This window comes from Vidua macroura, chromosome 12, assembly GCF_024509145.1.
Source record: "Vidua macroura isolate BioBank_ID:100142 chromosome 12, ASM2450914v1, whole genome shotgun sequence".
In the NCBI taxonomy this organism is placed as follows: Eukaryota; Metazoa; Chordata; class Aves; order Passeriformes; family Viduidae; genus Vidua; species Vidua macroura.
Window position 1 is genome coordinate 3,365,216 of NC_071582.1, and position 12,351 is coordinate 3,377,566.

Genomic DNA, 12,351 nt, shown 5'->3' on the forward strand with positions numbered 1-12,351 from the left:
GACCCGCCCGGGCCGGAGGAGCGCTGGAGCTCGCCCGAGGCTGTACAGCGGTCCCTTTAAGGGCCGGGGCCCCGCCAGCCTCCGGCCCTCACGGCGGTGGGCGGGGCCCGTGGGGGCGGGAGGTTGTACTCAGTGTGCCGGAGGCGGGGCTGGGCGGTGGGAGCCAACGGGCGGCGGGGGGGGCGGGGCTCAGCAGTGTGCGGCCAATGGGCGGAGTGGAAGGCGACGGGCGGCCAATGGGCGGGCGCCGTGGCGGCGCGAGGAGGCCGGGGCGCGCGGGGCCGCGCGCAGGTAGCAGGGGGGCTCGGGGGGCTCCGGGACTGGGGGGGGGACCCGGGACTGAGGGAGGTTGGCACCGGGAAGGGGTTCGGGGTCGGAGGGTGCCGGTGCCACGTCCCTTCCGCCGCCACCGTGGAGCCGGTGTTGGCCCTCGGCCTGTCCCGGCCGGCGGCGCCGCGCTGAGGGGAGCGCGGAAACACCGACACTCCCTCGCCCATTCCCTGAAGAGACGGGCCGGGCCGGGGAGAAGTCCCGCCGCTACCCGCCGGCGCCCCGCCGGCTTCGCCTGAGGGGCTCTGAGCGCCGGCGGGGATGGGATCTGCGCCGGGGCTGCCCCGGGCGCGGCCCCGGCGGTGGCCGAGACCCACAGTCCCACCGTGCCCCGCACAGCCCCGCAGGCCGAGGGTCGCCTCTCTTCGTGCTCCCTCCGTGCCCGGGGCGCTCAGAGCGGCTCCCGGTGAGATGAGACCCAGCGTCCCGGGCGCTGCGGACATCCCGGGACTGGGGTCTCGGCTCTGTCCCGGCCGTGATCTCCCGGTTCCCGTGGCGGGGAACACCGGGGACATCGCGGGAGAGACACGCGGGGCTCCCTCCGGCCTTGACGTCGCGCCTCATTCTCTCCTGCCAGCGCCGCTCGGCTCCGGCCGTTCCTCTCCAGCATCCCGGGGTGGCTCCGCTCCAGCTCCGGCACGCGGGACTGAAATGACCTTGGACGCCGGGACCAAGGGCAGCTCGCCGAATCCCGCCCGGGCTCGCTCGGGCCGCGGCCGCCCGCCCGCCGGTGCCTCCCTCCGCCTCTGAGCCTCCTGGGGTTTACTGGGAGGCGGGATCCCTGCCTGGCTCGCTCCGGCCTCCGCCGCGCTCTTCTCCGGCAGCGGGGAAGGGATCCAGCGAAAATCGCTCGCCGACGGAGGGGCTCGTGCCGGACCTTTTCCACGCTGGATCCCAGCGCCGCGTAAGGGAAGGGAGACGCCGATCCCGTGGGAGGGAGAAGCGCCGGGTTTTGCCTGGCAAAACCTGGGGGTTCCGGGAGCTGGTGTGGGCAGGGAGGCAGTGTCAGGAATGGGCAAAGGGGCATCAGGTCGCTGGAATGTTTTCACTTTGCTGGGAACTTGTACACCCACCTTCTCTGCCTCCTCTCAGGAGCTCTGAACTTGGACTGGTTTTGTTCCACTTGTATTTTGGGACACTTGGGATGGTGAGTTTACCTCAGGAACAGCTTGGTGCTGAACAAATTCATTGAGGGGGGTGACAGTATGAGCTGCTAGAAAGTGTTTTCCTCACTGTGCTGGCCCTGGAAGCACCTCTTGGGAGGGAAATGTCCCTGTGCTCCCAAAATCTGGATGTGTATTATCCCTGATGCATCTAGGAGCCAGGATGGAGCAAGATCTGGACAGAGGAGACAAAGCAGCTCCTGCGATGTCCCTCCTGGGGCTGAGGATGCTCCTCACAGGCCCCACACTCCCCCTGGAACATCCCACTGCCAGCACTGTGTCCTGGAGTTGTCCCTGATGGTGGCCATGAGAGGGAGAGAAAACAGGGATGCAGCACTTCCAAGTGCTTTCCAGCCTGTGTTTTTTTTTCATTTTAGGGAATTTCTGTGTGTTTGGTGACCTCGGAGGGGTTCTGATGCCTTTGCTTCTCCCTGATCCTTGTGTGGTGCCCCTTGGTGTCAGCAGGGATAAATCCGCTCACCCGGATTAAGCAGTGCAGGCACTTGCAGATTTAAGGGATGACGTGAGGGAAGCCAGAGAGTGCTGAGCTCTGGAGAAGGAGGCTCCAGATCAGGTCAGAGCCCCTTTTCCAGCATGGGAGAAGGGCAGATGAAGGCTTTGGTGCCTCCATGATAGGAGTTTCAGCCTTAGGGCAGGGTGGCATCCCCTGGCAGAGGATGCCTGAAGAGTCAGGCAGGGAAAACACCTTTTGGTACTATGCCAGGGGATGTTATTTTGGTGCTTCTTGTTATTTGGTGCTTCTTGTCAGTAAGGTCTCCTTTCCCTTCCTGACACATCCTTTGAACTGAGCTCCTAAAAATCCACAACCTCAGTGTGTCCATCCCATCCCTGCAGTGCTCGGACTCTAGGGCAGGTCTTTGCCCAGAGTGGCTATGGAGATCCAGGAGCTATTTCCTAGCCTGTTTCCAGCCACATGGCACCAGTGACTCCTGTTTGGTCCTGTGCCCCCATGTATGTGTTAGCTGTTGTGGGAGCATTCCCTGTGCCTCCAGCTGGGAGTCAGCCGGGCTCCATTGCACCCGGACAGTGTTTTGGTCAGTGCTCTGAGGCTGTGGGGATGTGGGAGCTCACACAGCTTCAGCTCTCAGCCCATTTGAGCTGGGATCCAGCTGCTGGGATCCAGCACCCCTATCCTGGCTCTTCCCGAGTCAGGGGGTATTATTTCCATGGGTTTTCCTTCAAATGAACCCCTCGGAGCAGAAGCAGGATGTGTCTAGAGAAGTGCAGGTGGCAAAGGAGCCGCTCTTGGAGTATAGGAAGTTTGGTTGGCTGCTCGGCCTGGGCTCTGCCGCACTGCCACGGCATCATCCCCGCGGGCACCGGGATGCGCGCCAGCTCTGTGCCTGTCCTGCCTGCTGGCACTCATCCTGTCCCGCCGCAGCCCCACCTGCTCTGGCATCACCCCCTGCCTAGTGAGCTGAGTGCTTTCCCTGGAATAATTTCCTCTCCATGGGTCTGTGGCTGTTTGCTGGCTCTGCCTTGCCACCGCTCCCCTAGGATCATGCTCTGCTTGGCTGCCAGTGCCGCAGCAATATCCGGTGGTAGTTTGCCGAGGGTGGAAGTGTCACCTTTGTGGCCTGCCAGGTGATAACCTGCCCGCGGCGCTGGGCCCATGTTTACTTTGCCTGCCGTGGCTGATAAGCACCTCTGATAACATTCCCGATGGTAAATAACTGGCTCTAAGGTGCCTGGTGATGGCTCTGCCCTGGGGAGATGGTGTTTGCTGACCAAAAGGAGCAGACCCTGGCTGAAATCCATCCCCACAAGGAGTTTCATTGACCTGTGGTTTTTCCCATCCCAACCTCCAGCCCTTAAGGAGAAGAGTCTCTGCTTTGGAGGGTGTTATAACAGGGAGCCACAGCAATTTGGCTGCTCTGTTCTGAGCTCTGGGGAGTCCCTGGCAGAAACATGACTTTTTTTTTTTTTTTTTTTTTTTTTTTTTTTTTGTCTTCACGTGACTTGAGAAATAGCAGGAATATTCTTGCTGTCCAGCGGCAGAATCTGTTGTCTCTTCAGCCATGCAGGCTGGGATTGAAGGGATCAGATTTACATCTCCAGACCCCTTTTCCCCTTTCCCTAGGGGGCTGACTGGTGTCTCCTTGCAGTGCCACGCCGATGCATGAGAAGGCAGCTCCCCTGAAGAGCCCCGAGCCCAGGCACGGTCGTGAGAAGCTGGAAGTGTCCCACAAGCAGAAGAGTTTGGATTCCCTCGATGGCAGGTGAGGAGCAGCATCCCGGGGTGTGCCTGCAGTTGAGTATTCTCTCTTTTCTGCCCTGCTGTGGCATTCCTGCTGCCTTCGAGCCCTGAATACTGCCTGCCAACTGGGACAGGGTACAGGGGGGGCCCAACTTTGTTTTCTCCCTGAAATTTTGTGGGTATAAAAGTCGAGAAGTGAAAGGGATTTGGGGAAGGGGACGGTATTCCTGCTGCTGAGGTTGTTGGTAGGATATTGCTCTCTCCATGGTTTGTCCTTTCATCTGTCTGTGGGATGGACATGGACGGATGTCTCTGTGCATGGCCAAAGCTGAGGCCACCCTCCCGCTCAGGCACATTCCCAAATTCCTGCCTCTGCTTTCCCTCAGGAATCCTTGCCCCAGCTGCCAAAGCTGCACATTTCCAGCTCCCAACCTGTTCTAAGTGCTGCCAGGTCAATGCTGGGCTCCTTCTCCCAGAGCTGGAGTGTGTGTGAAGTACCTTGGTCCTGGTGCCTTCACTGGTTCTCATCAGAGATCAGCCCTCAACAGCCAGTACTGACCCTCAGCAATGCCCAATGCCACGATAAATCATGGAGACACCCAAAATGTGGCTTCCTGGGGGTCTCTCTTCAGTCTTCTACATATTTCTATGTCTCATATTGCAGCACACGTGTTTTAGGGAACGGCTAAGAGACCCGTTGCTCTTTGCCTACCTGGTGATTATCATTTTTCCTTGCAGCCTCCGCCTGAACGAAGCCCTCAAGGATGAGGACATCAAGAAATGCCACCGGGAAGTGGTAAGCCATTGGCTTTGGGGATGACCAGCCTGGTGTGTTGTAGCCTGTTGCCCCAGGAGTAGCCTACCTGGAGTCTCAGGTGTGGGCTGAAGGAGCCAGAGGCAGCTTCTGATGTGGGGCAGAGCTTCCTGTGTTTAATTTCAGGAGACCTGGTGTTGGTTTTGTGTGGCCCATGCTCTGGCTTGCAAGCACTTCCAGGATTTTCCATCTAGAGCAAAGGAGAAAGTGGACATGTTGACTGAGAGCATTTAAATTTCTGTCCATTTGAACCTTTTTGCTTGTTCAAATCATGCCCAAACTAGGTGGTTTTGGTCCATCTACAGATAAGAGATGCTGTGGAAGAGGAAGGAGTGACAGGAAGTGGCATTTTGCCTTTTTCCATGAAGAAAATGGAGAAGAACATTTTTTGATTTCCTCAGAGGCATCTGGGAGGGTGACAGGGCCAGGAGTGGATTTATGCTAGGACCAGGGTGTAATGCCCTCTGTGTTCTCCTGGAATGCTCTCACCGGCACCCCTGCTATCCCGGCATCCCTCTGGGAGGTGTCTGAGCCAACTGCAGGTGCTGCTGAGCCTTGATCCTCTTAGGGCCCAGCTCATCTGGTGACAAGGTGCACAGAGCAAAGGTGACCTTGTACCTGTGGGCAGGAGGACTCTGCCTGCGTGGCTGCCACAAACCAGCCCTGCTGTGCCAGCCTTCTCTGCATCCTGGCAAAGCAGCTCCTCCCTTGGTGACAGCGGCAGCTGTCACCGCTGCGGGACAGCCGTATCTCACGGGAGCATCCCGAGGGCAGGGGGCACAAAGCTGCCTTACAGGACCGGTTGAGCAGATTTATGGAAGGCGTTGAAGTGCTTCGGAGCTTTACCTTCGCCACAGGAGCGTTTCAGGGCCGACCTGCCGAGCCTCCCGCCGCGGCTGCCGGCAGGCTTTGAAGTGGCGCCGGGAATATAAATAGCTGGATGGCGTGGCGCGATGGGCGCAAAGCAAGTGTTGTCACTGTGTCCCGGATAAGGGAAGAGGAGGAGGAGAGAAACCGCTGGGCAAAATAAACTGCCTGCAGATGAGCCTGGCAGAAAACCGGCTCCTCAGCAGCCCCTGTAGCTATTAAGGGAAATGTTAATCTGGGAGGATGGCACAGCCTTCGCTGGGCGATGGATCATCCAACCTTCCTCTAATCCGTCAGGGCTCCTGTCCCCACCCCGGTGGGACCCCCCTGCGCCGGTCCCGGGTGCGGGCAGAGGGAGGTTTTCTTGCAAGAGAGGGATTTTTGGGTCTCCTTATCAGCAAGGTCACCAGATAACTTTGCTCTGCTTTGCTTTCAGGCTGCTAGCAAGTACAACTCCCAGTACCACAAACTGTTCAAGGACATCCCGACGGAGGAGAGCGTGCTGAAAGGTGGGTGGCAGGGTGAAGGATGGGCATGGAGGCGGCAGGATCTGGCACAGGGATTGCCACGGTTCTCTCTTTGCCTTGCAGTTTGCTCCTGCGCGCTCCAGAGAGACATCCTCATCCAGGGAAGGCTTTACATCTCCCCCAACTGGCTCTGCTTCTACGCAAACCTTTTTGGGAAGGACATTAAGGTAATGTGGGCACCAGCCCAGGCTGATCCCTCAGGGCTTGTAACCATAGCTTATCCCCTCCTGCACCCAAATGCCACCAAAATCCCCAACAGAAGCCTCTAATAGAAAGGGGAGCACGGTCGTGGCTCCCACTCTGATGACCTGTGGCATCAGCCTGGGGAAACCAAATATTGGTTTGGTTTAAAATTCCCTGATGCAAAACCTCCTTCCAGCCGCAATGGTGCTTGAAGGAAGATCAAAGGTTTTAGGGGGGGTGAGATTTGAATCTCTCTTGGCTTTTCTTCTTGATTTACAATCTGATGTTTCCCCATTAGTCTTGTGGCTGACGGGGATCTTGGGAGAGACAACTTCCTTTAAAACTGGGCTGAAGGACTGAATTATTTATATGTGATGCTTTAAACAAATACCTGAAGGAAGCTCAAGGTTTCAGCGAAGTTACCCTGCCAAAAATAGCATCCTGCCTTATTTTTCACCCTCCCTGGGCTTGCATGGGGGGGCTCTCCTAGTGGGTCTTAGTGAGGCTGGCTGGATCATGCTTGTGCTGTGTCCATCCTGGTGGTCCTGCCCCGCAGGTGGTGATCCCAGTGGTGTCTGTACAGCTGATAAAGAAGCACAAGACGGCTCGGCTGCTGCCCAACGGCCTGGCCATCACCACCACCGCCAGCAGAAAGGTAACACCAAGGCAGAGCAGATGCCCAGGTCCAAACTGGTTGTGTTTTGAGAGCAGCGAACGAAGCGATTCCCATCCCTGGTTAGGAAGTGAGCGCTGCTCTCTGTGCTGGTTGCCAGCCAGGGCAAACACTACAGCTTTGCTTTTGTTCCTGAATTTCACTTTGTTCCTGGACGAAGCAAAGCCCAAGTGAAACTCAGCCGAGCCTGACAAATCCCTGCCAGGCTCATGTAAAACCCTTAAACTCCTTAAGCACAAGCAGGAAAAGGGTTTGGGTTGGCATTCAGCCAGAGCTGGAGGAAAACTTGGATACGGGGCTGCGTTTCCAGCTTTTAAATCCTGTTGGATGTTGGTGGCTGCAGTGAGCTGATGTAGTGTGTCCAAGTCCTTGCCTGCTCAAGTGCTGCTGCCAGCACTGTGTGTTGCCTGTCCCTGCCAGGGAGGGGGTTGTTTCTGCAGAATGTTGGGAGGCAGTTTTTCCTGTGGAATTTGGGAGGTGGGTTTTAGCAGGGAGTGGCACAGGGCAGGATTTGGGCATTCAAAGCCATGTGTGGCTGCAGTGCACATCACCCAGGGGCTCTGTGTCAGGCATGGTGAGTGTGACCCTGTGTCCCTTCCATCCATGGGGATGTTTTCCATAGGTCCTGACCCCATTTGCTGACGTGTCCCTCTGGGTTGAGCATGGGAAAGCTGTAGGAACAGCAACTGAGCAAGACTGGCCCCAAAAAAATCTGGTCCAGGTTTTAGCAGGCTGCAAAAATAACAGCAGGGAAGCTCCGCAGGGAAATGCCTGTGGGGGAGACGTGGCTCCTGAAAACGGGGAGATTCAAGGGCATGATGTCTCTGCCTGTCCCTGCCTGTGGAGAACTGGACTCGGGATTGGGGGAATCTCTCCCAACAACTCACCTCTTTCTCTTGCAGTACATCTTCGTATCCCTCATCTCTCGTGACAGCGTCTATGATGTCCTGAGGAGAGTCTGCACCCACCTGCAGGTACCCCCACTCTGGATCTCACCGTGTGTCCATGGCCCTGAGGCTCTGCACCTGCCCTTTGGGCTGAGCACAGCTCTTCATTGCTGTCTCCAAGGCTCTGGACTGCTCCCAAAGCCCTCTCCAATTCCCAGCATCCTCATTCCTCAGCAAGGGATGGGGAAGAGGGGCAGGAGCCATGCCTTGGACACGTCCTGTCCCCATGGGCTTTTCTGGGTCATGGATGAGGCAGAGCTCTGAGTTTCTGCTCTCTCTCAGGGTGTGGGTATGAATTATTTATAATCTGGTGGTAATACTAGTTTTGCTACTCTGCACATTGATGCCTTTTGCCCAGATCTAAAGTTTTAAAGGGATGAAGAATTATACAAAGTTAAAAAAGAATTCAACTTAAGTGGGGGAAGACATCCATCAGCCCTTGAGCTGGAGAGGATGACTGTGGGGACCTCTTTTCCCTGACTTTGAAGCACGTGGGAAGCCATGCAGGAGCCCTGCCCTGTTCAGGAGGGTGTGTGCCAGCTGTGCCAGGGCAGCCATTTGCATGATTCAGCCCTGTTGCCAAACTGGGGGACTTATCCTTTGAAATGTGCTGGGCTCTGCCTAGATGTACCCTTCTTTTTTTTTAACCCTCTGATGTTTTATCCTATCCATGGAAGCCCTTGGCTCAACCATGGCCCCACTAGGTTTTTGTGATGCAAAGCAGTGTTGCAATGCCCTTTCCTCATGCCCCAAATCCCCGTGGTTATAAGTTCTAGCAGCTGCTCTTCATAGTCTCAGCAGAAAAGCTCAAATTCCATTTTGTGGCTGAGGCTGAAGCAGGGAGAGCTGGCACTGTAATGCCCAATCCTTTCCCCCCCCATCCAGGTTTCCAGTAAGAAGAGCTTGAGTCTGAAGGAGCTGTCGGAGGAGCCGGACTCCGTGTCACTGGTGAGGGTCAGGGCAGCTCTGGGAGAGGAGAGACCCCCTGACCTCATGCTGGGGGTGGAGAGAGCCCGCCTGGTCCCCTTGGTGGGTTTGACACTGTCTGGTGGCTGCTTACAGAGTCGGGAGAGAGCCAGTTCTTCTGTTGGTGCCGTCAAAGGGTGCAAGGATGCACCTGTTGCCATCACAGCTTGTCCTCTGGGACCCTCATCCCCAGACTTGGCAGGAGCAGGTCAGGAGGACTGGCTGAGCACAGCCAGTGACTCTGTCTGTGTATAGACAGAAAAACTTCAGAGTGACGTGGAAAATTCCGCCACTCGGCTCCCTGATGGCTGATGGTGTTCACAGCTGGGAATGTGGATAACAGGCTGGGAATGTGGTTGAGTTACCCAGAAATCTGCAGGATGAGTAGGATGATGGGAGAGGGAAACACCTGCTGAATCACAGTATTATCCAGGGAGCATGGGGGCCATATCCTGCACCTTTGGAGAAGAGTGTCTTCCATGGCTGCTGGTCCCGAGCCTCAGGCTGGGTGAAAAAGGGTGCACCAGAGGGTGAGAGGTGGGATGTCACCCATGGTCTGGTGACATCCCAGGGGTTAAAGATTCATTTCAAGGGCTGAATCAGGAATGACCCAGGCTGATCTGGCATCATGTCCTGGTGCTTCGGTGGGATGCAGCCCTTAGGCAGCTCCAGTGTATCCACCAGACCTCTGTCAGCAGCCTGAGTGCCAAGGAGAGCTCCTTCACCTCTAAGAAGCCACTGGTTTCAGGTGAGGGGCATTGGTTTGTGCCCTGCTCCACATGGGTGATAACCTCCATAAAAGTGTGTTCATCCCTGGGAACTCTCCATTAGGGGAGCCCTTCTCTGTGCCAGCTGCCACCCCACTTGATTTGTTGTCTTTTTGGGGCACTTTTTTGTCCTATTTGGGGCATGCTGGAGAATTCCAGGTGACCACCCTGAGCTTCAAGGGCTGGAGGAGGCAGCAGCTGGTATTTGAAGCAGGTGTGGGATGCATGGGCAGGTCCTTCTTTGGTAGTAGGAACCTGCATTCCAATGGAACCATCATGGAAGACCAGCTCTCCCTCAGGATGATGTTTCGAATGTGTTGGTGCGCCATGGAGATACTGTAAGGTTTGAGTTTGAATCTGGCACCACCATATCCGTAGCAGTGCTGATTTCATTCATGGCTCACCAGAACTGTTCCCACAGGAGGTGATCGTCCCCGAGGGCAAGTGGAGGAAGGTGTCACCTACCTCACTGTCACTATCACTGCCAGATGCCAACTACCAGTGTATCCGCCGGACCTCTGTCAGCAGCCTGAGCACCAAGGAGAGCTCCTTCACCTCTGAGGAGCCGCTGGTTTCAGGTGAGGGGCATTGGTTTGTGCCCTGCTCCACATGGGTGATAACCTCCATAAAAGTGTGTTCATCCATCCACTGCTCTCGTGCAGGGGAATTCTGCCTTACAGATTAGGCTGGGAGTCAGCAATGGAGTACTGGGGATGGGCTGGGGTCTCCTGGCTGCAGGGTCTGAGCCCATGAGGGAGGAATATTTGATGTTTCCTGGTTGCTGGGGGAGCAGGAGCATCAGCCAAGTGTGGCTGTGCCGCTGACTCTGGGTTTGCTTTCAGAAAGTGCAATAAATACCGAGGAAGAGCTGGAGGTGGAGCAGAGCTATGTGGCAGAGCTGAGACCCTCTGACTACCAGCTCCTGAAGATCTTCATTGTGCTGTAAGTGTGCCAAGGGGGCAGGGAAGCTGGGGGGACACTGGGAATGTCGGTCTCAGTCTCAACTGGGTGTTTGGCTTCTTCCTCTGTTCACAGCATCTGTCTCCTGGTCGTGTCCTCCTCGTACCTGGCATTCCGTATCTTCCGTCTGGAGCAGCAGCTCTGCTCTCTGAACCGGGATTACCTCTCCCGTGGGCACAGGAGGTGAGGGACCCTCAAGGACATTTTGGGCCACACAGGTTGTGCCATGAGTGGAGGACTTAAAGGAATGTGGGTGCAAAGAGGAATGGCTCCACTCTGTGATGTGTCTAAGGAATGCTTTGGTCTGGTCCTGCTGTTGGGCTGACCAGTGACAGAACCCACAGTGCCATCTCCAGACCAGAGGTGATCCCATCAGCTGCTGGTTTGAGTGACTGGGAAGCTCTGCTGTCTGAGACTCTGGAGCTTGGGAAGGGGTTTCCTTACTGGTTTGGGGTTGGTTCTCCAGTTGTAGAAGTACCAGGACATCTCATTGGAGCTGGGCTGTGCCAGGGCGCTAAGGCCATGGGCATCAGCATGGGATGGACAGGAGGGAATCTCCTTGCCTGAGGACATCAGAAGGCACTGGGATGAGATATGGAGCCTCTGCAGTTACTCATCCCGTCTTACCCCACTCCCTTGCAGGTGACTGTTCCCCAGGTGCTGGCTGAGGATGGACACTGAGGTGGTGGCACCCTGCCCATGGATCCCGGTGCTGTGTCCTCCCAACCGTGGCTGTTACATGTGGTCCAGCTTTCCCTTGGCTGGAAAAATGGGACCAAGTATTTTCTCTCTTCCTTCGGGCACTTGTTCCTGGTGGGACTTTGCAGCCAGGTTCTGGCCACCAGTGCCAACTCCCCATCCCACTGGAAACCTGTTTTCTCCCTGGGACACTGCTGTGCTGTAGCACCGGACAATGGCTCGGGGCTGCCGAGCACTTGGACCTTCCCTTAGGACTTGCTGCTAAGATGGATGTTGGTTTTTATTTCAGGCTTGGATTTTTCTTGTTAAAAGGTGACCTTGGGCTCACCAGGAACCCCCAAAAATGTGGATGAGTTGCCACTGCTGCTCTGGGAGAACCCATCTGTTTGTCCCTCAGTATCCCTGGGAATGTTCCTGGAGGAATGGCCCTGAACACAGGGATCTGTGGGGATGGGGAGAAAGGGCCCACTAGTCCTGTGGGGTGTCATTTATCCCACACACAAGGGTGGGGGTACAAGCCAGGGCTCCCCAGCCCTTCTCTCCTGGAGCACTGGGCTTAGAGGAGGGGGTGAGTGTGCATCCCTTGCAAAGCACTTTAGGGTCTCCCAGACCAGGTGTCCTCACTGGGGTTCACACCTGGCACAGGTGAACTTTGTTAGTCCTGCTTGCCCCATGAAGACGCTGGAAAGGAGCTCATGGCTGGCACTGGGGAATGTCCCAGAGTGCAGCGTCTGTGCCCTGGTTCGTGTTAACCTTGTCACCGCATGGAGCTGAGTGCTGCAGGATTTGTCTCACAGGATTTGTCCCACAGCCCCCCTGGGAGCACACTGGGGTGGCAGGTGGTACCGGTGTGATTCCTTTCTTTCCTGTTTTTTTGGGAACTACAAGTGCTGATGGGGCCAAATCCCAGCGCCCTGGGGAAGAGCTCACTGCTCGCTCTGGGCTTGGAATGGCTTTTAAATGGAATTACAATAAACACAGGATTTTCTAGCACATCACTCTCTCTTACCAGCGTCCTCCAAAGCGGTGCTAGGCTGTGAGCTCCAAAACCGGGCACCGCAAAATCTGTGCTGTCCCAGTGTCCCTTCAGGATGTGAGTGACATGGGGACAGCCCGTCCTCTCGGCACAAGGGGACAGGGATGCTCCCGACAGAGGGGCCAGGGAGGTTACTGCACTAGATGGCAGCAGAGACTGCGGGATGTGACGCAGTGGTGGCAGGGCCACCCTGGGGACAGC

The 12,351-nt window shown here is 56.4% G+C and overlaps 1 protein-coding gene across 3 annotated transcripts; it reads left to right on the forward strand.

Annotated features, from left to right (window-relative positions):
* The first annotated feature begins 985 nt into the window (after positions 1 to 985).
* Positions 986 to 12,107, forward strand: GRAMD2A (GRAM domain containing 2A). Of its 3 annotated transcripts, XM_053988451.1 has the most exons (13): positions 1,173 to 1,234; positions 1,871 to 2,067; positions 3,620 to 3,733; positions 4,450 to 4,507; positions 5,829 to 5,901; positions 5,983 to 6,086; positions 6,659 to 6,757; positions 7,678 to 7,749; positions 8,608 to 8,670; positions 9,877 to 10,033; positions 10,298 to 10,397; positions 10,491 to 10,598; positions 11,058 to 12,107. In XM_053988451.1, the coding sequence occupies exons 3-13, from the start codon at positions 3,630 to 3,632 to the stop codon at positions 11,059 to 11,061; spliced, it is 942 nt and encodes a 313-aa protein (XP_053844426.1). In that variant the 5' UTR covers positions 1,173 to 1,234; positions 1,871 to 2,067; positions 3,620 to 3,629; the 3' UTR covers positions 11,062 to 12,107. The 3 variants fall into 3 exon arrangements, with proteins under 3 accessions (XP_053844427.1, XP_053844425.1, XP_053844426.1); XM_053988452.1 differs by lacking the exon at positions 1,871 to 2,067 and having other exon boundaries at positions 986 to 1,234; XM_053988450.1 differs by lacking the exon at positions 1,871 to 2,067 and having other exon boundaries at positions 1,160 to 1,234; positions 3,595 to 3,733.
* The last annotated feature ends 244 nt before the right edge of the window (positions 12,108 to 12,351 follow it).

Coding starts and splice junctions, on each gene's coding strand:
- GRAMD2A (XM_053988452.1), top strand. CDS start 3,630: ATGCATGAGAAGGCAGCTCCCCTGAAGAGCCCCGAGCCCAGGCACGGT. Junction 5,902..5,982: donor GGAGGAGAGCGTGCTGAAAG/GTGGGTGGCAGG, acceptor TTTGCCTTGCAG/TTTGCTCCTGCGCGCTCCAG. Junction 10,398..10,490: donor CTGAAGATCTTCATTGTGCT/GTAAGTGTGCCA, acceptor CTCTGTTCACAG/CATCTGTCTCCTGGTCGTGT.